Source organism: Eleginops maclovinus, chromosome 3 (assembly GCF_036324505.1).
Source record: "Eleginops maclovinus isolate JMC-PN-2008 ecotype Puerto Natales chromosome 3, JC_Emac_rtc_rv5, whole genome shotgun sequence".
Lineage (NCBI taxonomy): Eukaryota > Metazoa > Chordata > Actinopteri > Perciformes > Eleginopidae > Eleginops > Eleginops maclovinus.
The window spans coordinates 1,401,200-1,428,827 of NC_086351.1; the positions used below are offsets into that span (position 1 = coordinate 1,401,200).

A 27,628-nucleotide genomic window follows, 5' to 3' on the forward strand; every position below is an offset into this window, starting at 1 on the left:
TGAGGACACCTAGTACAGGAAAGGGTTTTATGGTTTCTTTCTCTGTTCTAATTGACTGCCCGGTGCTCTCTCTTAAGAAAAAAAACGATGTATATAAATATGACAATATAAATACTATGCATTCATATAGGGTGCAGGAGGTCACATTGAAGATCTGTACGGGAATGACAGACAAACATCGTGTCTCACCCATATTAAAATACATTATAAATACAATACCATATAGGATAGTAGACCATCAGAAAATATAAAAAGAAATATTCACTAACCTCAATTTGATTATTTACTAAAAGCGTTTATAAGAAACTTAAATATTGAGACTCAAAGAAATTTCTGTAAAATGTAAAAACGTGTTTGAGAAAACAAACGGAACAGGAGACACAATTTGATTTACTATGGCATTAACATTATTTAAAAACAATTAGTTATTAACAATCAGAAAAACTCTGAAGTATATAACGATATATATCGGTCTTATTTCCTACTGCACCTGAATACAACACACTACGAAGAGCGCATGCGCGTGTCTCCCGGAAACATGGTTGTTTTGGTAGGGGCTAGTATAACACTCCTTTGTCAAAAGGTAAAACTACACATAAACTAGCCATCTTTCACCTCCGGATTAACTACGCTCGTCAGGATAAGCTTCATTATGTTCTCTCAGAGTCGATGAAACGAACTGTGTTTCGAGGAAAGGACAGATATTTGGTTATTTTGGTGAACGAAAGCTAGCTGACGTTAGCGGTTAGCTAGCTTGTCACTGTCAACAAGCCGTGTTCAGAATGGACTGCACGGCTCTGGAGATCGATGCGTTCAAATTTGCCAAAACAGCTGTCACCTATGACCAGAGTGGCAAATACAATGAGGCTGTATTTTACTATAAGGTAAGTGGGAATACGTTTCAACCTGACCGAAACCTAGCTGCCAAAGTTAGCACTTAGCTCACCTTGCTACAGGTACACTTTTGGTTTCACTTGGATCATCTGGCTTGTCTCTTCAGGTTGTGCTTAATTTTCCGTGAACAATAACAAGAACATTTCATTTGTAATAAAGCCTTGGGACTGTCACTGTATGAAACCTTTATACTGTCACCTAAAACTGACCAAAATGTTTTAAGACTTATTTGAAGAACCCATAAATGTTTGGTTTTTTGTGCTTTTACGTTACGTTATTCTCATTTAATAATAATAAGCTTTATTTGTGTAGCATTTTTGATATAACAGTTTAACACAGTCTAAGAGACACAGCAGTGAAAGGTATGATAATAAATACAACACAATAAAATGCTGATCGGTAAAACAGGAAGACAAAACATTACATGAATTAATAATTTAAAAAGCAAACATAAGACAATAATAGAAAGGTAATAATGATTGATTTAAACACCAACTTAAAAGGGAATTTAGATTATAAAATGGTCAAAAGGATTAGTCAAAACCTGTAAAACCTAAAAGCTAATACAAAGCTTATTTAAACAGATGTGTCTTTAACTGTCCTTTAATAATGTCCACTGAGTTGGCCTCTCCGATTCCTGCTAGGGTGTTCAATTGATCAGTTGTGAGAATTTGTATTGCTTGGCAAATATTGTACATTTTCTCCTGAATAAAAGAAAAGATATATGCTTTTCACTTCAGGGTTCACCAGGTTTACTTTTACATTTAATTCATGATCACGCTTTGACACTTCCAAATAATACCTTAATACCATGTCTCATTCTGGGGAAGAAAGAAACTGGATTATTGTTGAATATTTGATCTATTTTAGTTAAACATTTAGCCATTTTTATCCATCACACATACTTATAATTTCATCCTCTTCAAATGTTTAACTTGCATTACACATAATTATGTATTCCTTATTGTAGTAGGGACCAGGGGTTTAAGATGCCAAAGACTGCTTCCCTTTAATTAATGTGCAGAGCAATAAATCACTTATGGGATTTATGTTGCTACAGGAGGCAGCCCAGGCCCTGATATATTCTGGGATGGCCGGGTCCAAACTGGAGGGGATCCAGGACAAAGTGAATGAGTATCTGGACCGAGTCCAAGCCCTCCACAATGCAGGTACGCTCACCTGACAGAACACTCTGGGATCCACTGTTTTATTCTGCTGTGCCAAGTCTTCCCAGTGAATATGAACAATGACAAAACATAAATCTATGTCTAGGATTTGCTATGTGTCAGCCCAGCATCTCTCAGCCAATCACAGACCTTCACAGTAGTGCTGGTCGGTGTGCAGGCCTGTGGGGAGCAGAGGGGGGAGGGCTGGCCAGCGTGTGACGTTGACCCTGCTTGTTGTTGTTAGTTAGGTTAGAACATAGAACTGGGAGGAAATTGTGACCTGTGACCTGTACCCTGTTGGACATGTATTGGACATTCTCCGCTTGTCACCAAGGGAGGTATTAAAGAGAAGAACTCTCTTTATTACCTGTGTGTGTGTGTGTGTGTGTGTGTGTGTGTGTGTGTGTGTGTGTGTGTGTGTGTGTGTGTGTGTGTGTGTGTGTGTGTGTACACATGGGTGTGATCAGAGTCTGTGGGAGTGTTTGCAGGCAGACATTTTATCTTAACAGCGGCTCTGAAAAGGCTTGATGCTGATTTTTTCAAACCGATATAACCTTTCTTACACCTTCTATTTAAAGTTGTTAAATAGTGATTGAAGTACTGTTGTGATTGGTCAACATCTCTCTGAAATACTGAAGAAAGGATTTGTGTGGAGGCTTTTACATAAGGCTTTTAAAGTTTGATAGTGTCTGTTCTGTGTCCTAACCATTCATTCTCTTGACCTTTGACCCCAGTCCAGGCCCAGAAGATAGACCCGCTGAAGTCCAGGCAGCATTTGGACCTGGAGCGCGCTCACTTCCTGGTCACTCAGGCCTTTGAGGAAGATGAGAAGGGGAATGACGATGAAGCCGTTGAGCTGTACACTCAGGCTGTGGAGCTGTGCATCAACACGGTATCTCTCTCTCTGATTCCTACCGAACTTCTTAAACCCTAGCATTATCCCCGCCTGCTTCCACATGTCTCTCTTCCTCTGTGTTCGTAGTCGAACGAGACCTCGGACCAGGCGCTGCAGACCAAGCTGAAGCAGCTGGCTCGTCAAGCTTTAGACAGGTAAGGTTTTCCTGACATCCCATACAGTATTTCATCCCAGCCATGCAAGCGTTTGAAAGGCAGTGTGATTTCATACGCACCCTCCTCTAGATGTTGTCTTCTCGTTTTTGAGCTCTTGATTTTTATTCCTGCAGAATTTTTACATTGTCCTATTTTCATAGTTTTGTGTTCACAAACAGAAATATGTATATTTTCTTCCCTAGAATGAAATTCACTCTATATCCCAGATTACCTTAAAATAAGGTTGTTTTAATTAACAAGTGCCTCCTTTATGTCTCATCTGCCATCTTAAAGGAAAACAGAAGGACTTTTCTGGGAGCCTTTAAATAATATTATGAAAAATTAGAAAATGTCAGCATTTAACACCAAGGAAAACTAACCTTTTGAATTTAATGTATTAATTATTATTTTATTATTATTATTATTATTATTAATAATTCATTGTATTATTATTATTATTAATAATTCATTGTATTATTGTTGTTATGATTAATAATTAATTGTATTATTTTATATTTTTTTTAATTATTATAATTTTTTTATATTTATTTTTTTATATTTTTACACATTTTTTATTTTATGAAATATTTGTATAATATTAATATTACACTATTATTTTGTATTTATTTATCAAGTTCAACTAAACCTCTCCTCTCGGTTCCGTCAGAGCGGAGGGTCTCAAACAATCCCAGTCCAAACTCACTCCAACTCAGGACCGACCGGGCCCTCCTGGAGCCAAACCCAGCAGCAGCAGCGGCGGCGTCGGCGGTGGCTCTTCTGGGGGTCCGGTCCGCCAGTTCTTCCCCCTCGGGCCGGACTTCAGCATCCACGACCGGCCGCAGCCCCAGCCGGTGCGGGCAGTGCAGAGCAGCGAGCCCACGGGTCAGCGCTACACCTCCGAGGAGATCGAGGTGCTCAGGTGAGCCGCGATAAACCTGTGGATCTCCGATACCGCTGCAGGGGGATTTAGCTTTCATTACATCTAACACAGATCCAGGCTCGACAGGATGGGTTCTGATTGAAGTATCAACGCACACTTATACTCAAGTATGATTGCAGCTCATTATAAAGCACATACACCCAATTAAAAGCCCTTACATACAAACCAATCAACATGCAGCACACAGAAGCACGTACACATGCACAGAGGAGAGCTAGTAGATCACAGATCATAAGAGAAATTACTCTCTGACCCTTAGTCCAGATCATGACTGGACATTTGATCGTCCGATAACCATCGTTTCACAGATCTGGAGAGATGTAAAGTGTTCCAGGTATGTGCTGCCCAACAGGAAAAGGCTGGTAGTTTTTCTATAGGGTGTTTACAATCCCCTCTGGTAGTAGCTCTGGTTGATGAGTTTTGATTTGCGGAGGGGGGGCCAGACCATAAAGTGTGATCATGTTAAAATAAGCCTTGAGGTTTAGATGGATGGGACATTTTAGGGGTTTTGGAATTGCTTTTAAAAGAGGACACTTTCTTTGAAGCTTTAGATAAAATAGGACAAGCATTCAGGTCATCCTTCTGTAGCGATGTCACTGTGGCTCCTGAATGACATAGAAATGAAATGGGACTGATAAAGACTGACCTGTTTCCCCCCAAAACACGCATGTGTTCGTTCAAAATGTCCTGGAAATATTTAAAAAAGAAGAACAAATCCTGATAAATCTGTAAAAGTGCAAAGGATCTTTGTACTTTGGTGCTTTATTTTCTACCACAAGGCACAGAACGGACTCTATCATACTCACCTCTTCATTTCCAGGAGTACATCCACCATCAACGGCATCGCCTACGTGCCCTTCATGAGCGTGGACCTGAGGGAGCGCTTCGCCTTCCCGGTCCCTTTCTCGTGAGTTCCCTTTCCTTTTTATTCAGGTTGGCAGCACACAATCACAGCTAATAGAACTGTTGAGTTTAACACTCATAAACGGACAAAGGATAAACCATAGTAGCTTTGATTTGAAGTACCTTGAATGCCAAAGATGTTATTTTATTATCTCTTTAATATCCCTTAAGTCCCCCAAAATAAGATGTGTGAGGCGGCTTTTATTCACTACGCTCCTCAACTGTGGAACCAGGACATATCAGAGGAGCTAAAGACACATCCTTTTAAATGAGCTTTTTATTAGCGACACCCTCCTTCTTAAAATAGAGTTTTGAGTATCCATTATTTACTTTTAGGGATAAGATTGAATATTTTTTTATCTATTTTGAAAGGTTTTTGATGTTAACTTATATTGTTTAACAGTTTGTCAGCGACGTTTCCTTTTAAGTGGGTCTTTTAATCTCTAAATGGTTTATCCTCTATTATAATTATCGATAATGAACATGTTTATTTGATTCATTCTATAAGGTGTTTTATATTTTGCTGTATCAATTTATTTTATTTGTCTTCACGTCTGATCTGAGGGGAACTTCTTCTTCTTGGTTTTAATTTAAGATGTCATACAGAGACATCCTTCAGAATTATGCGTCGGTGATTTGAGTGGCTGTTTATGCTTCACTTGACATGCAGAAGGAGGCGAAATTGACCGGAAGAGTTGTGCACTGATGCCGGCCCTTTGGAGTCTGCATGAATTCATACATTTGTAGGAATAGAAAAGTGACAAAGCCTGAAATGATCCAAAAAAAGCTGAGGATTGTTTTAAAGTCTAGATGTGGTTTCTACCCCAAATGATTGAACCACGTGTGAACCCTCAGCAGCACCTTTAGTCCTGTAGATCTTTTTGAATGCAGGACAGGAAATGTGAATAATTAAGTGAAATGCAAAGTCTTTGAACTCTTTGTTTCTTGTATTTTTTCTGACCAGGGACAAACTAGGGAAACTGGCGCTGTCTCCCAAGCAGAAAGCCATCTTCTCTCGCTGGGTTCGGCCGGACGAGCTGTGCAACAACCCAACCATGATCATGTCCGTGTCCAGCTTCAGCATCAAACAGGTCGGAGTCTCAGCTTTTCACCCTTAGAGTACGCAAATGGTCAAAGGATGCTCCTCTCTTTCCCATAATTCTCCTCACAGATGTGTAGATATGTTGCAGTGCATCATTCTTCCAGCATAGGAGATTCATTCCCTCCCAGGCCGTTGCTTGTAAACTGTACGCATGTTGTTGTTCATCCAGCAGGGGCGCAACATTGCCACAAATCAGGACCATCATGTAACACTTGTTAAAATCACCTTTAAATATACAGAATTAAAAAGAACATTTAGCACTTCGAAATCCAAACACAGTGAAATATTTGACTGTGTTTTTATCAGACTCTATGTAGGGAGGATGTCATTATACAAAAACAGCTCAATCCGTGACATATACACATGAAACAGCGAGCTTTACCTCAGTAATGACTGTGGCCCTCCCTCCTGACGTGCAGACGGTGGTGTCGGATTGTTCCTTTGTGGCGTCGCTCGCCATCAGCGCCGCTTACGAGAGGCGCTACAACAAGAAACTCATCACCAGGTACCGTGTGTCGCCTCTGTGTGTGGACTCGTACTGCTTTATTAGAGAAGACAAATGTTTACACACTATGTTCTTAACTTACAGTGCTAGGACTTTGTGCTGTCTCGTTCTTAGTTTGAAATGTTAATCCATTTACTACCACAAAAAAAACTACAGTATCCAACTTTTGGGGAACCTTGAATGCTGTACTGTATATTTATTGTGTGTGTGTGTGTGTGTGTGTGTGTGTGTGTGTGTGTGTGTGTGTGTGTGTGTGTGTGTGTGTGTGTGTGTGTGTGTGTGTGTGTGTGTGTGTGTGTGTGTGTGTGTGTGTGTGTGTGTGTGTGTGTGTGTGTGTGTGTGTGTGTGTGTGTGTGTGTGTGTGTGTGTGTGTGTGTGTGTGTTTCAGTGTCATCTACCCTCAGAACAGGCGAGGGGAGCCGGAGTATAACCCCTGTGGGAAGTACATGGTGAAGCTTCACATCAATGGCGTTCCCAGGAAGGTAAACACGAAACTCCTCAGCTTATTTTTGTTTTGAGTTTTTAAATATTTTTATAGATGTAGTAAAAATGTTTACATTTAATTCAAGTTTGTTAGTTTATATTTTACTTTTTTTATTCTATTTTTCAGGAATTTTTAAATGTTTATATATCTAGTAAAAAGAATCCAGTTTTTTATTTTTAATAATTCCATTTTTTATCCCTTATAACGTCCAGAGGCTGCAGCACGGATCAATCATCGTACACACACACACACACACACACACACACACATGAACACACACACACTAGTAATTACATGTCTTGTCTTTTTCCCCTGCCCCAGGTGATCATAGACGACTTCCTGCCGGTGGACCGTAACGGGGAGCTGCTGTGCTCGTACTCCAGCAACCGGAACGAGCTGTGGGTGTCTCTGATAGAGAAGGCCTACATGAAGGTGATGGGAGGGTACGACTTCCCCGGATCCAACTCGGTGAGTGATGGAGGAGTTCGACATGGAGTTTGTTCAACAAGTGCCATAAGACTTAGTATTAGAGCTGCACAGTTAATTAACATGTAATTGAAATAGCAATATGGACTATTGCAGTACTTAAATTGCAGCAAACACTATTTATTGAATACTAAATATGTAAAAATAGGTGAAGAAAATCAGTCAAAAAACAATGAATTCACGTTCAGCATTAATATTTGTATTAGTACTAGAACAGCAGTGTATATATTGTGATATACTCATTTGAACATGTATTTCTAACCTTAAGTTCTTGGGTTTACACACATTTATTTTATTGGATTTTTTATGTAATTAATGTATTAATTTATTTTAGTTTTTGTTTAATTTATTTTTCTCTTTTTGTTATATTTATTTATTTATAATTGAAAAAATGATCATCTGTCACAAAACCCAATTCCCCCGTGGGATAATTAAAGCCCTTTGATTCAGCAGTGGCTCAGTCACTCAGTAGGGGCTTGGACTGGGAATCGTAGGGTCGCCGGTTCAAGTCCCCAAACAGACTTGAAATATGGAAAGTGGACTGCTACTTGGAGAGGTCCCAGTTCACCTCCTAGGCCCTGCTGTGGTGCCCTTGAGCAAGGCACCGGACACCTCCAGTCCCCCCCTCCCCATTGCTCCCCGGGCGCTGCACAATAGCTGCCCACTGCTCCTAGTACTAGGATGGGTTAAATGCAGAGGACCAATTTCACTGTGTGTGCTCTGCTGTGTGCATGTATGTGACTAATAAAGAGGGTTCCACCAATTCTATCATCTATCTGTGTCACTCTCAGCAGGATTCAGAATACACACCAAAGTCTGTCACGAAATGAGCTCGTGAGAGAGTCTGAATTGTTTATATTTTATAATCTGTGTTACAGAACATCGACCTGCACGCGCTCACCGGCTGGATCCCTGAACGCATCGCCATGCACTCAGACAATCAGTCCTTCAGCAAGGACGACACTTTCCGCATGCTGTTCCAGAGGTGAAACACACACACACACACACATGCTACACACACACACTTGTTTGCTTTCTCCTCCCTCTCCCTCTCACTGTATCAAGTTGGTTTTTAATCTCTGCCTCTGTCGGCAGCGCTGTCGGATCTTGTTGCCTCATCTCGTCTCTTTGCTTCTTCCTCCGTTGCCAGGTTTCACAGAGGTGACGTCCTCATCACCACAGCAACAGGGGTGATGACAGAGGAGGAAGGGGAGAGATGGGGTTTAGTGCCGACTCACGCCTACGCTGTCCTCGACATCAGGGAACACAAGGTCAGAGTAGCATTAGCACGTTAGCATATAAGTGCGTCACACAATCAGACTTTAAAACACACTGGAGTTACTGGACTGGTTTGATTCACACCAGTCTGAAAAGATCCCACACTGCCCGTCTTTCCGTCTCCTGCTGTAACCACCATTGTGTGTGTGTGTGTGTGTGTGTGTGTGTGTGTGTGTGTTCTCGTAGGGAATGCGTTTCCTGCAGCTGAAGAACCCGTGGAGTCACCTGCGATGGAAGGGCCGTTACAGCGAGCGCGACGAGAAGAACTGGACCCCCGACCTCCTCAAGTACCTCAACTTTGACCCCAAAACTGCACAGAAGTTTGATAACGGTACGCTCTTTGTTTGCCATTTATGCAAACACACAATCTTTGTTTTTTCCTCCTGCCCTCAACTGCCCCGTGTTTCTCTGCAGGTGTTTTCTGGATCGCGTTCGAGGACCTCTGCCAGTACTATGATGTCATCTACCTGAGCTGGAACCCCGCCCTGTTCAAGGAATCCTCCTGCATTCACAGGTGTGTGTGTGTGTGTGTGTGTGTGTGTGTGTGTGTGTGTAAAATATATTGTATAACAGTTGTATAACAGTATATAACAGTGTAAATATTAATGCTTTAAATCAGGATCTATGATTAAGTCTGTTAAAATGCAGGAACAATAAGAAACAAACAGAATGAATGTGTTCATGCCAGATTCTACTATTGTGAAGACAGTATTAATGTGTGTGTGTGTGTGTGTGTGTGTGTGTGTGTGTGTGTGTGTGTGTGTGTGTGTGTGTGTGTGTGTGTGTGTGTGTGTGTGTGTGTGTGTGTGTGTGTGTGTGTGTGTGTGTGTGTGTGTGTGTGTGTGTGTGTGTGTGTGTGTGTGTGTGTGTGTGTGTGTGTGTGTGTGTGTGTGCTTGCGCTTGCGGAGTGCAGCAGCTGGGATGGGAAGCAGGGTCCGGTGAAGGATGTCTACAGTCTGGCCAACAACCCGCAGTACAAGCTGGAGGTGCAGTGTCCAGCAGGGGGCGCCGCCGTGTGGGTGCTGCTCACCAGACACATCACAGACAAGGTACACACACACACACACACACACACACACACACACACTACACTGCAGCAGACAAAGGTACATTGTCAGATACAAGCTGCTTAATGTCTGTAGTGGAGAGGAAGCATAAAGTGCAGTACTTCCCCTCTGATATTATAAAGGTTCATTTGAATCTGACGGCTGTTCCCTGTTTGTCTGTGCAGGATGATTTTGCACAAAACAGAGAGTTCATCACTTTGGTTGTTTACAAAACCGACGGGAAGAAGGTTTACTACCCAGGTGAGGTTCGATGGATGCCTTGTACAAATGAAATGTTGGTTCTGCACAATTCATCGAAAATGTACGGAATCTTAATAATGACGAGTGCAATATTTAAATAAGCACGGCGTTTGATCAATGTATACCGCACCTTTCAACACTCAATTAAAAACATGAAGAGCATTAAGAAATAGTGCAACGGAAACACAATTCAAAGGCTACGTTTTTAAATAACATTCTGGATGATCAGAACTAACTGGTGAAGTACAGATCCTCTTTAAACAATCACAGCGTGTTCACTTTATCCTATCCCTCCCAGCGGACCCCCCTCCCTACATCGACGGTATCCGGATCAACAGCCCGCACTACCTGACCAAGATGAGGCTGACCAGCGCTGGCACACACACCTTCACGCTGGTGGTGTCCCAGTATGAGAAGCAGAACACCATCAACTACACACTGCGGGTCAGAGACACTTTTTATACCACCCTTTATCTCCAGCTGCTGGAATAAACCACGACAATAAATATTTACAGACGCCACGTTGTACTGACACTTGAACTGCTTCCATCTGATCGGTGTAGACGGAAGAACCAATGAAAATGTGTTTATACAATTTAGAAAGATAGTTGAGTAACTGTAGACACAAAGCTGAAAGATACAGCAGTAAATATATAATAGTTATGAATTCTCAAGACGATTTTATTTTATTTAAGCTCCAACTTTTGATAAGAAATGATGTAAAAATACTCAGTTTCAGTTTTTTACTTTATTTTTATTCCGTTTTTCTGGAAGATTTTTATTTTTAATATATTTAGTAAAACCAAATCTTGTGGTTTTTATTTTTTATAAATATAGAGTTTATTTTTTTTATTGAATTCAAGTTTTTATTTCTTTTTCATCAGTTTTTATTTTTTATATGAGTTCAAAGATTCCTGTTTGTTATTTTTAAATTTCGTTGTTCACAATTAATTTGATATATTTCATGAATTTTTTACATTTGATTCAAACTTTTCATTTAAATAGTTTTAACCATGCAACATCGTTTTGCTCCTCTAGATTTGATTTAGTTTCGGTTTGTATTTTATCAGCTGATTTTCATTTTCGGTTTTTTCACAATAACCACCCTGATTCTCCCCTGTACTTTTATCCTGCTCTCTAACAATGACGTGCATTCCTGCTCTCTCATCCTGAAAGTACAGTGTACACACACACACACACACACACACACACACACACACACACACACACACACACACACACACACACACACACACAAAGATTAGCCTGTAAAAACCCACTGTGTTAGATGACTCCTCCATGCTGCAGTGAACAGTGTCAGATTTAGTTTTTGTCAAATGTGCAGCAGCTGATCACAGCGACTCCTCTTCTCTTCTCCTGTGTGTGTGTGCGTGGTGCGTGTGCGTGCATGTGTGCGTGTGTGCACACATGTGACCTAAATATATTTTTCAGTCATTTATAATTCATGCACTCCTCTTGATAACTGCAACAAGGACTCTGAAGAACTGCTTATGCGGTACCCATGTTTGTGTGTGTGTTTCTCTCTCTCCCTCTCTCCCTCTCTCTCTCTCTCTCTCTCTCTCTCTCTCCCTCTCTCTCTCTCTCTCTCTCAGCTCAGATCAGATCAGTGTGTCTCTGTGAGCGTCGTCCTGTTAATATCTGATTGAAGTGTCTCTTGTTGGCTGAGTTTCCTCCAGAGATCAAAGGAAATAGGATTTATCTCTCATGTCTCCCCGGCGCAGCGCTGATCTGAACGATCTGTTTTGTGTGCGTCTTACACAATAGTCTCTTTATCGTTCTCCACACTCTGTTCATTTTGTTCTTTAATTCACAAGTTCTCGCCCCACAACTCCGTCTGTTTCCTGGTTTATTCAACCCGGATCTCTCTTATGTACGTCCATGTTACGCTCAGTGTTTAATACCAGGTTGTGTTTCCCTCCTCAGGTTTACACCGGGTGCAAATTCACCTTCTCCAAGATCCCCAACCCCTTCACTCAGACCAAAAGGGTATGTTTGTTTGTATATATTTAGGAGGAAAACAAAGCAGTTTTATTTTCACAAAGGTTTTTATTTTTGTAATATTTAGTAAAAGGAAATCCTACCCACCTTTACTCCCGGTGTGCTCAGGTGAACGGTCAGTGGAAGGGTCCCAGTGCTGGAGGCTGTGGGAACTATAAGGACTCGTACAAACACAACCCCATCTATCAGATCAACATGGAGCGGCCGGGACCGCTGCTCATCGAGCTCCGAGGATCCAGGTCAGGATGAGACCCTCGGGGGCAGAAACTAAGGACCCTGATGTCTGAAAACGATCGATCAATTTGTTGTCCAAACGTGTGACTTGTACCCGATAAGAAGCTCAAATACGGCTTTATTTCTGCGTCAGCTTCAGTTTTTATTGGGTGCTCACAGAGATTTCTACTCCATAGTAGAAATCACTCGTTAGTGGCAATAGTTAGAAAAGGACTTTTCTGATGTTTCCTTTGGAGGTTATTGAGGATGCTGAATCCATTTCTGACATTTTCAGGGTTAGAAATTGCAGTTTTAATCAGAGAGTGGCCATATGTGTACTCTCTTAGGGCTGAGTTTGTGAAGTTTTGGTATATTTTAGAGTTTCACGTGACTCAAAACTGCCACTTGTGATCCTAAAAATGTCAGAAATCGATTCAACATCCTCAAACACCACCCCAAAATTGTCCAAATCAGCCATGCTCTTCTAGCTATTGTCTGAATATGTTCCTGATGTCTGAAAACGATCGATCAATTTGTTGTCCAAACGTGTGATTTGTAGTCTATAAAAAGCTCCAATACAGCTTTATATCTACGTCAGTTTTTATTGGGTGCTCAGAGTGATTGCTACTCCCTTCCTAGTGCCTTTCTTACGGAAAGAGAGATGAATCCTTATTTGGTTTGAATCGATACGAATACGGACAATTCCTTTTTATTTCTATTGAAGACCCCTTAATTTTATTCTGCTCTGCCTAATATATGCCGTGCATCCCCTTTGTGTTCAGCCCTACTTACCTACGAGAGGAAGCATGAATATCCAGTGAAAATGACCCAAAACCCATCGATCTGCCCGTGAAACGTCCTTAGATGGAAAGACAAACAATAAAACATATTTATAAATAAAAGATAAAAACTTATTTAATAGAATACATGTTTTTACAAATAGCATCATTTTGTAAAAACCACCAAAAAAACCTCCAATACTTCTTGCGTTTTGTGAAATATGAGCTCTTCTCATATTCTCAGGCAGTCTTTTTACAAAGTCTCGAAGCACGAGAGCTTCAGTTAGCCCTGACCAACAATAGAGCTGTGCAGAAACCTGTGTTTACGCCCTGTGTGTGTGTGTGTGTGTGTGTGTGTGTGTGTGCAGGCAGTACAGTGTTGGTTTTGAGATGGTGACGGTGTCCATGGTGGGCGATCCGGGGCCCGCCGGCTTCCAGAAGAAAAACAGCGGAGATTACAGGTACAGTGGAGGGTCCTGAACACTCAGAAGAACAGCATACACCCAACAGACACACCGGTAGTTAAAGATAAACGTGGTATTGTTTCCAAGAGACAGAAGACATGTGTGACATCAGATATACAGTAAAGATGAGTTGGATTTCTGTCAAAACTTTGGGGGTTTTGGTTCGTTAATAAAAGTATTGAGGGTCCTGAAGTCCTGTCCCTCGTCCTCACTGCTCAGTGTTGTTCTGCTGAGGTTGTTTATAAGTGAACCCTGTTGTGACAAAGTATGCATTTAGGAGATAAAGTTGCGTGTTTTACTGCATGTTGAGCAGACTGTGCCTTTACTGCAGCAGTTGTGGAACAGTTGTGAGGGTTAAAGGACAGATTAACAGTTTGTGACGCACCACTGCAGCCTGTACGCTGCACTGAAACACTGGGACACCTACGGGCTATTCTTGGTGCTCCTTACCTAAGGATCTACATGATCCACAAATGCACAGGATCTTATCAGCTTTGCTTCGAGGACTTCTTACTGTCCCAAAAGTCCGTACTGAACTGGGACAGTTCAGTACGCTGCTCCTGCGTCTTGGAACGAGCTGCACAATGAGCTGAAACTCAGAGAGACTCAAACCGACTCTCTGGAGCCGCTGTGTCTGTAAATGTGCTGGCTGATCTTGTTATGACTGTGACTGTTTAAGTTGTCTGTCCCTGTGGTGGTGGTGCTGCTGCTGCCTATCTTGGACAAGGACTCTCTTGGAAAATAGATGGTTAATCTCCATGAGATTATATCCTGGTCTCCGATTTTTTTTCGGAGAACCAAGAAGTCACATTGAGCTTATCTCTTTTTGCGATGTTTGATAAATAAACAGGACAAATGTGAGTGCTTTGACCTCCTTATCTTAAGAAGAAAGCACAACCAGTACTGTTAACATATTACCACTACAATGTTATCAGGTAATCAAACAGGAAGTAGCAACAGACAGGGGGAGAAGTATTTTCAAAATAAAAGAGGAAAACTGAAATAGTTTAATTTAGTGAAAACACAAGTTTGTGTTTGAATTAAATGTATGGAAAAGCTTGAGTCAAAAAATAAAAAGTATGACACCCATTATCTCCCCTCCTGTATTAACCCCTCCCCCCTCCCTCTCCCCCCCAGGTGTGGGTTCTGCTACATGGAGGCGGAGCTCGTCCCCGCCGGCCTCTACAACGTTATCCCCACCACATTCCTGCCCAAACAGGAAGGACCCTTCTTCCTGGACTTCTCCAGCACCGCGGCGCTCAAAGTCTCCCAGCTCCAGTGAAGGAGGAGGAGGAGGAGGATTATTATGGGATGTACTGTGACGACGTTTCAAGGCCTCAAAGAACACAAAGAATGTTTCACAGCCTTCCTTAAACTCCAGATGACACCTGAGGACAGATCGTAGGGAGGATCCGCAGTGATGGAACTTCAGTCCAGGCGTTCTTTGGACACGTTTTCACCTTCCGCCAAAACAGAGCAAAGAGTTACAGTGATGATACATCATTACAGGGTTACGCTATTTTATAGTGTGGAGGATTTCAAATTGAAGCTTCATCTTTTTCTTTTTTAGTTTCGCTTCACCTGAACACAGCTGGGGATTTCAGGTTAAATAATCTGCAGCCAAAAAGAGGAACAGCTGTTTAGGGTTTCTGGAGGAGCAGGAACAGAGAGACAGTTTCCTGCAAAGTTTCCTTAATTCTCAGGAGCTGTGTGTGTGTGTGTGTGTGTGTGTGTGTGTGTGTGTGTGTGTGTGTGTGTGTGTGTGTGTGTGTGTGTGTGTGTGTGTACGTACGTGTGTGTGAACATGTTTGATTGTCGCTATCAACCTTCTACAAGTCAGAGAAAATGTAAATGTGTTGCCAAGTTCACCTCCTCTGTTTACCTGTTTATTGACAGCACTTTTTCTCCCTATGGTTTCCTCAGATATGATCCTTTTGTTCCCTGAACTCTTTTCAGAAAAGCCTCGCTCACCTTGCTGCTTCTACCTGAGATTGCTCTGTACGAAATTTGACTAATCAGCACTTAAAACGACACAGTGATTTGATCTGCAACACTGCAGAGCTTTGCATCTTGAAGTCTCACTCTACGTCAGCGGAGTGAGATCTGCGGCTGCATGCTGATCAGCATCATACGGTTTAATGTTCATATAAGTTATGATGCATCATGAGGAAGCAGTCTTTCAGGAGCAGGAAGCGATGCCCTTTATTTGCACATAATAATTGTGTCTGCAGAATGCACAGCTGTGTTCATTCTGAGGGCTTTGGTACATGTCGGCACACAAAGTGGTCCTGTGTTTACGGACTGTGCGCTGCTGGAGTGAATGTAAACCGTCTGCAAGCAATATTATATCATAGTGAAATGTTAGATAACGGTGGTTTAAAACTCAGAGAAGCAGCGAATGATCACATTTCAGATCCTGGAGCGAGATGTGTTGGTGAACTTTTAGCATTTCTGCGCATTAAATGACTCAAAGCGAATACATGATTCAAACTGATGTCGTACGAAGAGGATTGGGGCCAAATGTGAGCTTTGTTTCTACGTGACCCTCCTCTTCCTGATTCAAGTTTTATTATTTGACTTTTTGATAATTTGACACTGACTGTGGACAGAATTACAAAACAAATCACAATATAATCCACAGATGCTTTATTTTGGGTTATTTCTCTCTCGCTTTGGCTTTTAAAACATATCATTTATAAGGTTTTTTGCAGATTCTGTTTGTGATACACTCTACCTGGTACTTGTTTGGGAAGAATGGTGACTTTTTTGACTCATAATTACTGTTAACATTAATTAAGAGTAGGTTGAAACGTTTAAAGAGTGAAATATAGCTTTAAATTGCCAAGTATTTCTGTCCGATATCCGCTCGATAAATCATCCTCATCATCATCATCATCATCATCCTCATAATGAATGCCATATCCAGTCTCTTTAACGTACCGGACAATCTTGCAGCCGCCTGTTGTTTGAATGATGTTTGCAGAACTTGCACTATATGTGGGGCTGACGTGTTCAAAGTCTGAATACAGAACTGGTATCTGAAGTGTGTGTGCTCTCTGATTTCTTATTCATGTGGGGATGGGAGGGGCTTTTATTTTGAAGGAGCTAGCGACACTCAACACACTACACTATGGCTTCCTTTTGGACAGACTAATGTGTTATCGACATTATAAACTGTGACGTTATTATGCCACAGAATATGAAGCGTTTCACATTTTTTAAACACTGTCCTGTCTTTTGTTGTCTTTGTTTCTGCTGTTGATCATTTTACATTTGTTTGTGCATCATTTTGACGTCATACGACACTATGACATGTTTTTATGAGGACTCCAGTACAGAGCCCTGAGGGACGCACCATGATGAGAAGAGGCTGAGGAAAACGTCTCAGTGTCTGAAGGGTCGACTTTTCAATGCTTCTTAAGGACAGCACTTAGAAATACCACAAAGTGAAGAGCAGGTGAGGAAATGAAATCATCGTTTTAGTTTTCCACGCCCAGTTTTTAATCCAAGTCTCATTTGTAGCAGCTGGATTAGATTAAAACCGAGCGCTCTGCAATATATTTAAATGTGGATTTCAATCATTATCAACCTTTGTCTTGTTTGTTTTTTGCCAAAATAATGTTGTGTTAGAAGATGTATTAGTAAACCATTTAAACACCTGAAGAGTTAATCAGTATATCAAACTACTCATGATGGCATAATGAAAGTAAATACCACCATGATAATCCCGTTTATCGTGCCAAACCCTGAATATCTGCAGTCGATAAGTAACTTCAGTAAATACAACATACCCTTACATTTACTACAGGAGCGTTTAGCATTTGAAAACACCAGTTATTTATTGAACATCTCCACATGTGACTTCATTTCCTTTCCTCTGCATGGTTTACAGTATGCCAAGTGCCATTCAACAGTAACAAATTCTCAATTTCCTTTAACAGTTAGACCAATTATTTAATGGATAAAGCACTTTTTAAAATGATCCCCAAGTCAAAGGTCAGGCAGCTAAAGTACATTTCCTTTTTTTGAACAAATAACAATAAAATAACAACATGAATAAAGACGTGTCTCTCTGCCGTCACCGACACATCGTCGACGGTCTCAGGCGTGAGAGTCCAAATGTGCATCGTCCTTCATGAAGCGAATGGGAGTGACATCGCCGCCGTGACGAACAGGAAACCTTATTTACACCTTCCAGGACCTTCAGCGTCTCTCTCTCACTGGAGTCTCTAAATGTCGTGGCTCAGTTTTTTCAGAGTTTGGCTCAAGAAATCCTTCAGACTCCTTTGACGGACACCGCGGTCTGCTCGGCTTTCTTGGAACAGTTGTCCGAGGTTTTGGCGTTGTCGGAGCGCGGGCGGCGGAGGTTCAGGAAGCTGAAGCGCGCCTCCAGGCTGAAGCTCCTCTTGGTGCTGGAGGTGGAGCTGCTGCTGGAGGTGGGGCTGCTGCTGGAGGTGGAGCTGCTGCTGCTGCTGCTGTTGTTGTTGGAGGCCGGAGCGTTGTCCAGATCCCCCTCTGCACCTTCAGCTCGGTCGCCTGCAGCACCGGAGGAGGACGGTGGATCATTAGTGGTTACTCCATCAGCATTAAGGTCATTTATTATTAAGCTTTGATGCATTAAGATACATTTTTGATTCCTCCTGGTAGACACTGACAACTCAAACTATCCACACACACAGACACACACACAGACACACACACATGTCTGTTTCCCCCGTCACCCACCTCTCTCCAGGTCGCACTCGGGCGACGACGCTCCGCTGCACTCGCTGCGCGGCCCGAGCACCGGAGAGATGAGGCCGAAGTCCGACAGCGACACGGTGCTGGGGAGGTCCAGACTGCAGGGCCGGGACATGGAGGATGGGGATGAGGAGGAGGATGAGGAAGAGGAGGGAGTGGGTGATGGAGAGGCGGAAACTGAGGAGGAGGAAGAGGAGGAGCTGGCGAAGGGGCAGGGTGACAGCAGCTCCTGGGGGCTGCTGGGAGTCGAGCCAAGGCTGCAGGTGGAGCGAGTCTCCGAGTCTTCCTCCGACATGATGGCGCTGCCGCCGGACGCCTCGTCTTCGAAACACACCGACGCCACTGCAGGGGGGAGGAGGAGGGAGGAAGGGGAGTCAAGATTCAAAAGCTTTATTGTCACATTAACAGCTCCAGGTCTTTTGGGGTGTATGGACTCATTTTTCACATCTGTGATTAAGGATGTTTGAATCGTACCATAACGCTGACTCTGAATAGGACCTCTTGCAGGGTCTCATGATTTAACAAGCTTAGATTATGCAGCAATCAATCCTGAGATTAAATCCAAATGATGCATCCTAAACTGAGCAACGATTCAATACTGTGTTCATATACTTTATGTGTGTGTGTGTGTGTGTGTGTGTGTGTGTGTGTGTGTGTGTGTGTGTGTGTGTGTGTGTGTGTGTGTGTGTGTGTGTGTGTGTGTGTGTGTGTGTGTGTGTGTGTGTGTGTGTGTTTGTTTGAGACTCTTCTCTTTTGAAAGCAGACTCAAAGTGAATCAATTGAAACTCGATTATCTCTGCTCGGCCGTCGTTTCTCTTTTCTCTGAAGTCCTCTTTAACACTTTCCAAGAATCAAGAGAGAGGAGTTCTTGAGAACCGATGAGTTATGTGTGTTTTCTCCAGCCTGAACTCTGACGTCAGCACGGCTCCTCCAGAGACCGGCTCCGTGTCAGAAGAGCTTTTTAGACGAGGAACAGCGGAGTGCTTATCTTAGTATTATAGTCTGCGTGACCTCTCAGTTTTATGTTCGAAATGTATAGTAGGGGTCCCCCAGCACATAGAAACTGCAGGATGCTAAGCTGCATATGTTGGGCAATTTAGACAATTAGCATGAGTTGCATTAATCACTATTAGAGTCTATGCAGTCAATAGTTTAAAAATGGACAGTTTAGGAGTGGTTTTGGAGGATATTGAGGATGCGGAGTTCATTTCTGACCTTTTCAGGATCAAAAAAAGGCAGTTTAACCCAGACAATAGCAATTGTTGTACTCTCTGTGGGCTGATTTTGATTACTTTTTAAGATTTAGTAGACTCTGGATCCTCTGGATTGCACTGATGGCTTATTTATTTGAGAAAAACTGTCCACAGTAGAGATAATAATTTCAGCTCTCTATATCCAATGGTCGCCACACAACTCATGGTAGTCAAAAACCAGCTGACAGAGAGAACACATCTGTCCACTTTCTGGTTAAAACTGCCATTTTCTACCCTAAAAATGTCAGAAATGGATTGAGCATCCTCAAAGACCCCCAAAACCACTTCAGAATTGTCTATTTTCAACTATTGCCTGCATTGGCTATGATGCTAATAATGCTAATAAATGCAACTCATGCTAATTGCTTAACATCTGCAGGTTAGTATCCTGCAGTTTCTATGTGCTGGAGACCCCTACTATACATTTCTATCATAACACTTTGGGGTCCTCAACATTTCCTGGTTCAGATTGCTGGAAACTGGACTGTAAGTCACCCATTGATCCCATTAGATACCAGTCAGGAGCTGTGGTAAAATGAGCGAGCTGCACTCACTGGAAATCCCGTCCGACTCCATCTTGAAGTTGGAGATGTCGTCCCCGGAGACGCTGGAGTCGCCCTCGGCCCCCACGCCGCGGCCCCGGGGCCCTATGGTGGAGCTCCTCCGCCGCTCGTGGATCTCGTCGGAGATCTTCTCCAGGTTCCTGAGCGCCGTCTTGTACTCGCCTTTGGCCTGGGACAGCTTGGCCTGCCGCTCGTCCACGTTCCTCTTCAGGGTCTGAGGAGGGAGAGGATGAAGGAGATGAATACAACACCAACAGAGATCAGATACTCTCATTCTGCATCGACAGACTCAAACAGAGACGTAGAGGGTCCAGCTGATCCAAAATGATTGTGATTTTAAAAAGCAGTAGCATTCGAGTAGACCAGCTTTAAGCAAGAGCATTTGTCCTTCATGGAGGAATCAACTGATTGGGTTTCCATTACCATCCTGTAACTGTGAATCCAGAGTCAAACAAATATCACCGAAAAGTTGACTCTGGATTTCTACAACGGGCCAGAACTGGGAAGGTCTTGACTTGTGTACAAAAGTTGAGTGGATTGAGTAGAGGATGTGTTCAGACACTGAGACTCCACGGGGATGTGCAGCAACTCAGGGAGACATTTTTCTAGGAGACAGATGTTTGTCGGAGTTTTTCATTTAAGTCTCTTATGAAAACTGGCCTTTGTTACTTATTGTGTAATCAGATAACACACACCGAGTAGCACTGCACACACACAACCTGACCTCAGACGAAAAATGAGCCATGGCTTTGTTATCAGCCTGATCTAATTTTAAATGCATCACTGCTTCGATTTTAGTTTAGCACGGTATCTATGGAGAAACATCTTAACATGATCCAGCTGAGTGTTCAGCTGACCCCTGGTCGAGCTCAACGCAGCTACATAGACATCTGCACAGAGATGAACGAGGGGGGGGGTAAGTAAAACACAGCATCACGTACCTCCAGCTGCAGGTAGCACTTCGCCTTCATCTCAAAGTAAGGCCTGCAGGGGAACAGGGAGGAAGAGGAGGAGACGGTTAGAGGAGAGAGACAAAGTAACCCAGAAAAACAACACGCAGTACCCACGGCATCCACATGGTAAACTGGAGGAAGAGGAGGAGGGGGAGGGGCAGGAAGAGAGGGAGAGGGGGTGACGGGATGTGATGCAGAGAGGATTAACACCCTGCTGAGGAAACACACAGCGAGTTGCAGCTGGAAACTCACCGGAGAGCAAAGACAACGCTCTGAAAGTAAAGCTTTAACTTTAAGCTTAAAAAAAGTGCAAAAATAAATACAACATCAGCAGGAGAGGACTCTTTAAAGTAGAGACACTACATACTGATATACACCTGAACATCAGCAGGAGAGGACTCTTTAAAGTAGAGACACTACATACTGATATACACCTGAACATCAGCAGGAGAGGACTCTTTAAAGTAGAGACTACATACTGATATACACCTGAACATCAGCAGGAGAGGACTCTTTAAAGTAGAGACACTACATACTGATATACACCTGAACATCAGCAGGAGAGGACTCTTTAAAGTAGAGACTCTACATACTGATATACACCTGAACATCAGCAGGAGAGGACTCTTTAAAGTAGAGACTCTACATACTGATATACACCTGAACATCAGCAGGAGAGGACTCTTTAAAGTAGAGACTCTACATACTGATATACACCTGAACATCAGCAGGAGAGGACTCTTTAAAGTAGAGACACTACATACTGATATACACCTGAACATCAGCAGGAGAGGACTCTTTAAAGTAGAGACTCGACATACTGATATACACCTGAACATCAGCAGGAGAGGACTCTTTAAAGTAGAGACGCTACATACTGATATACACCTGAACATCAGCAGGAGAGGACTCTTTAAAGTAGAGACTCCACTATCACCTACCAGCAGGAGAGGACTCTTTAAAGTAGAGACGCTACATACTGATATACACCTGAACATCAGCAGGAGAGGACTCTTTAAAGTAGAGACTCTACATACTGATATACACCTGAACATCAGCAGGAGAGGACTCTTTAAAGTAGAGACTCTACATACTGATATACACCTGAACATCAGCAGGAGAGGACTCTTTAAAGTAGAGACTCTACATACTGATATACACCTGAACATCAGCAGGAGAGGACTCTTTAAAGTAGAGACTCTACATACTGATATACACCTGAACATCAGCAGGAGAGGACTCTTTAAAGTAGAGACTCTACATACTGATATACACCTGAACATCAGCAGGAGAGGACTCTTTAAAGTAGAGACACTACATACTGATATACACCTGAACATCAGCAGGAGAGGACTCTTTAAAGTAGAGACACTACATACTGATATACACCTGAACATCAGCAGGAGAGGACTCTTTAAAGTAGAGACACTACATACTGATATACACCTGAACATCAGCAGGAGAGGACTCTTTAAAGTAGAGACTCTACATACTGATATACACCTGAACATCAGCAGGAGAGGACTCTTTAAAGTAGAGACTCTACATACTGATATACACCTGAACATCAGCAGGAGAGGACTCTTTAAAGTAGAGACTCTACATACTGATATACACCTGAACATCAGCAGGAGAGGACTCTTTAAAGTAGAGACTCTACATACTGATATACACCTGAACATCAGCAGGAGAGGACTCTTTAAAGTAGAGACTCTACATACTGATATACACCTGAACATCAGCAGGAGAGGACTCTTTAAAGTAGAGACACTACATACTGATATACACCTGAACATCAGCAGGAGAGGACTCTTTAAAGTAGAGACTCTACATACTGATATACACCTGAACATCAGCAGGAGAGGACTCTTTAAAGTAGAGACTCTACATACTGATATACACCTGAACCTCAGCAGGAGAGGACTCTTTAAAGTAGAGACACTACATACTGATATACACCTGAACATCAGCAGGAGAGGACTCTTTAAAGTAGAGACACTACATACTGATATACACCTGAACATCAGCAGGAGAGGACTCTTTAAAGTAGAGACTCTACATACTGATATACACCTGAACATCAGCAGGAGAGGACTCTTTAAAGTAGAGACACTACATACTGATATACACCTGAACATCAGCAGGAGAGGACTCTTTAAAGTAGAGACTCTACATACTGATATACACCTGAACATCAGCAGGAGAGGACTCTTTAAAGTAGAGACTCTACATACTGATATACGCTTCTGCCTGGGAAGGCATCGGTTACTGCTGGAGGCTGACACGAGGATTTAGGAAGGAGGAGTGAGGGGGTGGGGGGGGGGGGGGATTATGTAACTGGGGGGCTTTAACATCCCTGGCTTTACTCTTCTCAGTTAGATATTTTTAATATGATAAATACTTCCTCCTGCAGTGCAAACTGTTTGCAGTTGAACCACTTCCTCTTTATATACTTCTTAAATGTGATCCCCAACATTTCCTCTTACTGTGATCACGGTCTTTCTGCAACACCCATATGGATTCCTGTACACACACAATCCAACCTAAAGTGTGTTTTCATTTCTGATAATATTTCCAAAATGTATGTTTTTCTTTTAGTGACAAATCAGTGAAGAACTTGAACATGTTTTGCATTTCAAAGCTGTGTTCTTCTGGCAATTTTGCTACACACAATCTGAAACATGTGGGAGGAATCAGCTCAGTTTTGTTCAGAAATAGTGAAATATTGCAGAATGGAATTTCTGGAGTCGATTTTTTCTACGTTTTCATCTCGAATAAGTCCCTGGAGCATTACTGACTCAGAGGTTCAGGCCCAGCAGCTAAATCATTTCCCCAAACTGGTGATACTGCAGGATATATCACGTTGAGAGAGTCCAGATTAGACTTCCCCTTTAACACCTGACTGAGTGGTTCTCATTGCTTCAGAGAGCACCACTTTCTTTCAGGGGAATAGAGAAGAGAAACCTCTAATACAACTGATCAGGTGCTCAGACTCATCAGGGCGGAACGACTGGATGTGATGTTTGGAAAACTAGAAACCACATGAGGTAATGCCCACAGTTCCACTTCACAAGAGGGCTTCAATAAAGACTGAGTCTAACTTCTGGACTTCTGAAATCCTACCATCTTCAAAGTGTGTTTTATTGTGAACAGGACAATAGTCATGTTGTTGTTCTGGACTTTGGTCTGCAGCTCGGCACCCTGCTGTGACACATGCCAGTAAAAAAAAACAGTCCTAAAAGAAATCCAGTGGAAGCAGAAGACCTTTTCTACTTCATTCCCTTGATTTCAAAGTGCTGCCCTTAGTAAACCGTGATGCGTTCGCTGGCAGTGGGACAGCAAACCCTTACTTGGACTTGCTGATGGTGCGTTTGAGTTTTTTCTCCAGCTGCTTCATGCGGTTGATGGCCGCCGTATATTTGACCGCCGTCTCTTTGTGCACCAGCTCGCTTCTCGTCTTGGTATGCTCCGCCTCCATCACCTGTGACAGCCAATCAGAACTGAGCATCAGCCAATCAATCCGATTACATATCGTGTCCCCTTGACTTCACATAAAAAAAACATTGAGATTATGTAAGAATAAATACCACAAAATAAACATAAAATATATGAAAGAATACGTGAAATAAAGAAATATATTATTAATAATAATAATAATAATAAATACAATAAAAATATTTATTAAAAAATAATAAAGAAATATAGAAAATAAAACTAAAACCATCAAGAATATTTATCTACTAGCTAAATCTAAAATAATGTAATTGTTGAATTTTAAATTTATGAAAAGGGCAATAAAAAATTTGATTTGTTTAAAATAAATACAACAAATAAACAAACAATACCACAAAATATAAAAAATATTTAAAATAATACATTCAAATCATTAGAGAATATATACAACACAAAATATTAAAATATGTAAGACACATTTATTAAAATGTATCAAAGAACATGTAAAAACTAAAATCTTCATCAGCTAACTAAATATTACATGATGCTCTGGTTTCCTCACCCGCTGCGTGGCGTGGTTCAGCATCTCCTGCCAGGCGGAGTCAAACTGCCGGTTGTCTTCTTCCAGGAGGCGCTGCTCCGCCAGGGAGATCGTCTCCTTCGCCGCCCGCAGAACCTCCGTGGCTCTCTGGAAGTCCTGAGTGGACCTCTGCGCCTCCAGCTGGGCCTGAACATAGAGGGAGGGGCATTCAGGGACACATCAGTCCAGGAGTGTTATCATCATGGACCCCTCTGGTATAAAGCATCACAGACCAGATATGTTCCCTGCAGGATTTCTATGAATCAAAGTTCCATTTTTAAAAAGTCCTTCTCGGTTACTTATAATGGAGAGCTACCTGGAGCCACTTTTACTATTTGAAAAACTATGGATCTTTTATTTTAGATGCAGCTATAAACTTCTGGATGTTGACGCCTGAGGCAGTTTTTGTCTCGATACCAAAAAATGACTTCATCAGCAAAACTAATGGAATCAAAGATGACTTTTTGACAACGCAAGGTGAGGTAGGATCCGACAAGAAGCCATAAGACAAAAGGAGTGAGTTATTGCACTGGAACTGGAAAATTATAAATACTAAAGCTAATACTGAATGAAGCTAAGACTGAGGAATCAAACTGTGGTCAATATAGAACTAATATTAGAGGTAATCCGAGTGTTGAATAGCACATTCACCGTAGAACGTATAGGTTCCTAATTGCTTGTTTGAGGGTATCTCTCTCTGAATCCAATGCCACATGTTCCGTGTTGTTTCTGCTATGCATGTGTTCTCACTGTTTTAGAACGTCAATGCAACACAACGAGCTTTTTAAAATGTAAAAAAAATAAACCTAAATCACAGTATTCGTATCAGCAGCCTCAGAATGTGTCCTCTGCAGACTCCACGTGCTCCCTGTAACGTCATTATCCCTGATCTTTAAAATGCCAGCGCAGCAAGAAGCTAAACAACCTCCGCCTTGTTGCATGGGTGACTGTCCTCTGTGTGAGACCCCTGCTGCATTTATTTCCACCCCTCTAACATGCAGACCCTGCACCATGTGTGTCCTAGCTTCTCATTGTCCCTCTTCCTGGAGCAGAAACACTCTCGTATTCGCCTGTTTTCTGCTCCAGACAACAAAGCTCCATCTCTGGTTAAAGAGGCTCCACTTGCAGCTCTGCAGGGGCGTTGTTCGGCTGCATGCACTGATCCGGCACACCACAGCTAGCATGTCACGCTAGCACTTAACTCAAAGAACAGCCAAGACTGACAGGGGAGGGTTAAAGTCAGTCCCAGACTTTAAAGAGGCCCTCTGATGCTCTGCTGGGGTTTTCCCTTTCCTGTAGCGTGTTTTTGTGCATGTAAATGGTCTGCAAAGGCTAAGATCCCTGTGTTACAACACTAAAACACTACAGGGTTAGCATTGTGTCATGCTAATTGTGCACATTGATTTTGCTTACATAATTTTGCATGCTAACTTTCTGGCAATTGAAATCCGATGACAGCCTGCACTACACACTACAGGCTGCTGCTGCTGCTGCTGCTGCTGCTGCTGCTGCTGCTGCCTGCACAAATACTATTACCGTGTAGCTAAATGGGGAAGTTTGTAGCTTAAAATAAAGGAAACTTATATTAAAAAAATGCATAATTATAGAGCAAGTTTGGCTGCAGAGCGTCAAATATTGACCCAGTTTGCATGACCTTCCATGTGTGGCCCCTCCAACAATGCAACAGACTCTACTTACATAAAAGAAAGAAATGCATAAGTGTGCAGAAAAATGGGGCACGAAAAAAGCAGCAATTAGCAAGTAAATCATATGCATGTAGAATACAATCCAAGCTGTATGCTGTGTTTGCAGATACCCGCCTTTAAACTGAAGATCTGAGAAAATATCGGAGTTTGTTTTCCACATTGTTCACCCGTCTAATGACTACAGACTCAGGGTTTCTGTTTGTGCTGCAGTTTGTCTTCCCTTCTCTACCCCCATCCTCCTCCTCTTATTCTCTGTCACGTTGCTCATGAGAAACACTCTTTTCCTCCCCCCCCCCCCCCCCACCCCCTGTCAAAACAATCAAGGTATGTGTTTTATGATTTATGTATCTCCATCTGGTGACCACTGCAAAATAGTTTGAACTGGATATTTTTTGTAAGTCTTTGTTCACGGTTCAGGAGTTTCATAAGTGCACAAAATCAAAGCTCCCGTCAAATGCAGCATGTCTGATTCTTCATACCGTACATAAAGGAAGCACAACAACAGATCTACTTCCATCAGATCCACATTTCTCTCCCCTTTCCATCCGTCACTCTCCGTTTCCCACTTAATCTCTTCTGCCTCTTTTGCATCTGGTTCTTGCTAAGTCTCCCGGTCTCTGTTCCCTGAATCATCCTCTCCTCTCCTCTTCCTCTCATTCGCTCAGCTTCTTCATATTTTAAATCACTCAGCATGCAGCCCATGAAGTGTTCAGACGGACGATCCTCCAGAGGGGAGCTGATGTGTGAGTAATGCAGAACTTCAGACACCGAGCTCCTGTCGGTCTCCGGG

The 27,628-nt window shown here is 42.3% G+C and overlaps 2 protein-coding genes across 2 annotated transcripts in view; one reads left to right on the plus strand and one right to left on the minus strand.

Moving 5' to 3' along the window:
- The first annotated feature begins 526 nt into the window (after positions 1-526).
- Positions 527-16,633, plus strand: capn7 (calpain 7). Its single transcript, XM_063880044.1, has 21 exons — positions 527-884; positions 1,955-2,063; positions 2,795-2,952; positions 3,043-3,110; positions 3,778-4,029; positions 4,871-4,957; positions 5,918-6,044; positions 6,475-6,560; positions 6,949-7,042; positions 7,366-7,512; positions 8,409-8,515; positions 8,681-8,801; positions 8,995-9,139; positions 9,223-9,322; positions 9,722-9,857; positions 10,040-10,115; positions 10,414-10,559; positions 12,060-12,122; positions 12,243-12,373; positions 13,495-13,587; positions 14,728-16,633. Exons 1-21 carry the CDS (start codon positions 783-785, stop codon positions 14,870-14,872), a joined length of 2,493 nt encoding a protein of 830 aa, XP_063736114.1. The 5' UTR covers positions 527-782; the 3' UTR covers positions 14,873-16,633.
- A 770-nt stretch (positions 16,634-17,403) lies between these two features.
- Positions 17,404-27,628, minus strand: part of sh3bp5b (SH3-domain binding protein 5b (BTK-associated)) — a 28,738-nt gene continuing 18,513 nt past the window's right edge. The window contains exons 4-9 of the mRNA XM_063880096.1: positions 25,115-25,279; positions 24,450-24,580; positions 21,088-21,130; positions 20,138-20,360; positions 18,316-18,672; positions 17,404-18,126 (exon numbers count right to left, since the gene is read on the minus strand). Of these exons, the coding sequence (XP_063736166.1) occupies positions 17,867-18,126; positions 18,316-18,672; positions 20,138-20,360; positions 21,088-21,130; positions 24,450-24,580; positions 25,115-25,279 (1,179 nt within the window). The 3' untranslated portion in view covers positions 17,404-17,866. The remainder of the gene's footprint in view (positions 18,127-18,315; positions 18,673-20,137; positions 20,361-21,087; positions 21,131-24,449; positions 24,581-25,114; positions 25,280-27,628) is intronic.

Excerpts from the sequence above, each read along its gene's own strand:
- capn7 (XM_063880044.1), top strand. The coding sequence starts at position 783 with ATGGACTGCACGGCTCTGGAGATCGATGCGTTCAAATTTGCCAAAACA. Across the intron at positions 10,560-12,059 it reads CCATCAACTACACACTGCGG|GTTTACACCGGGTGCAAATT; the intron begins GTCAGAGACACT and ends TTCCCTCCTCAG. Across the intron at positions 12,374-13,494 it reads ATCGAGCTCCGAGGATCCAG|GCAGTACAGTGTTGGTTTTG; the intron begins GTCAGGATGAGA and ends GTGTGTGTGCAG.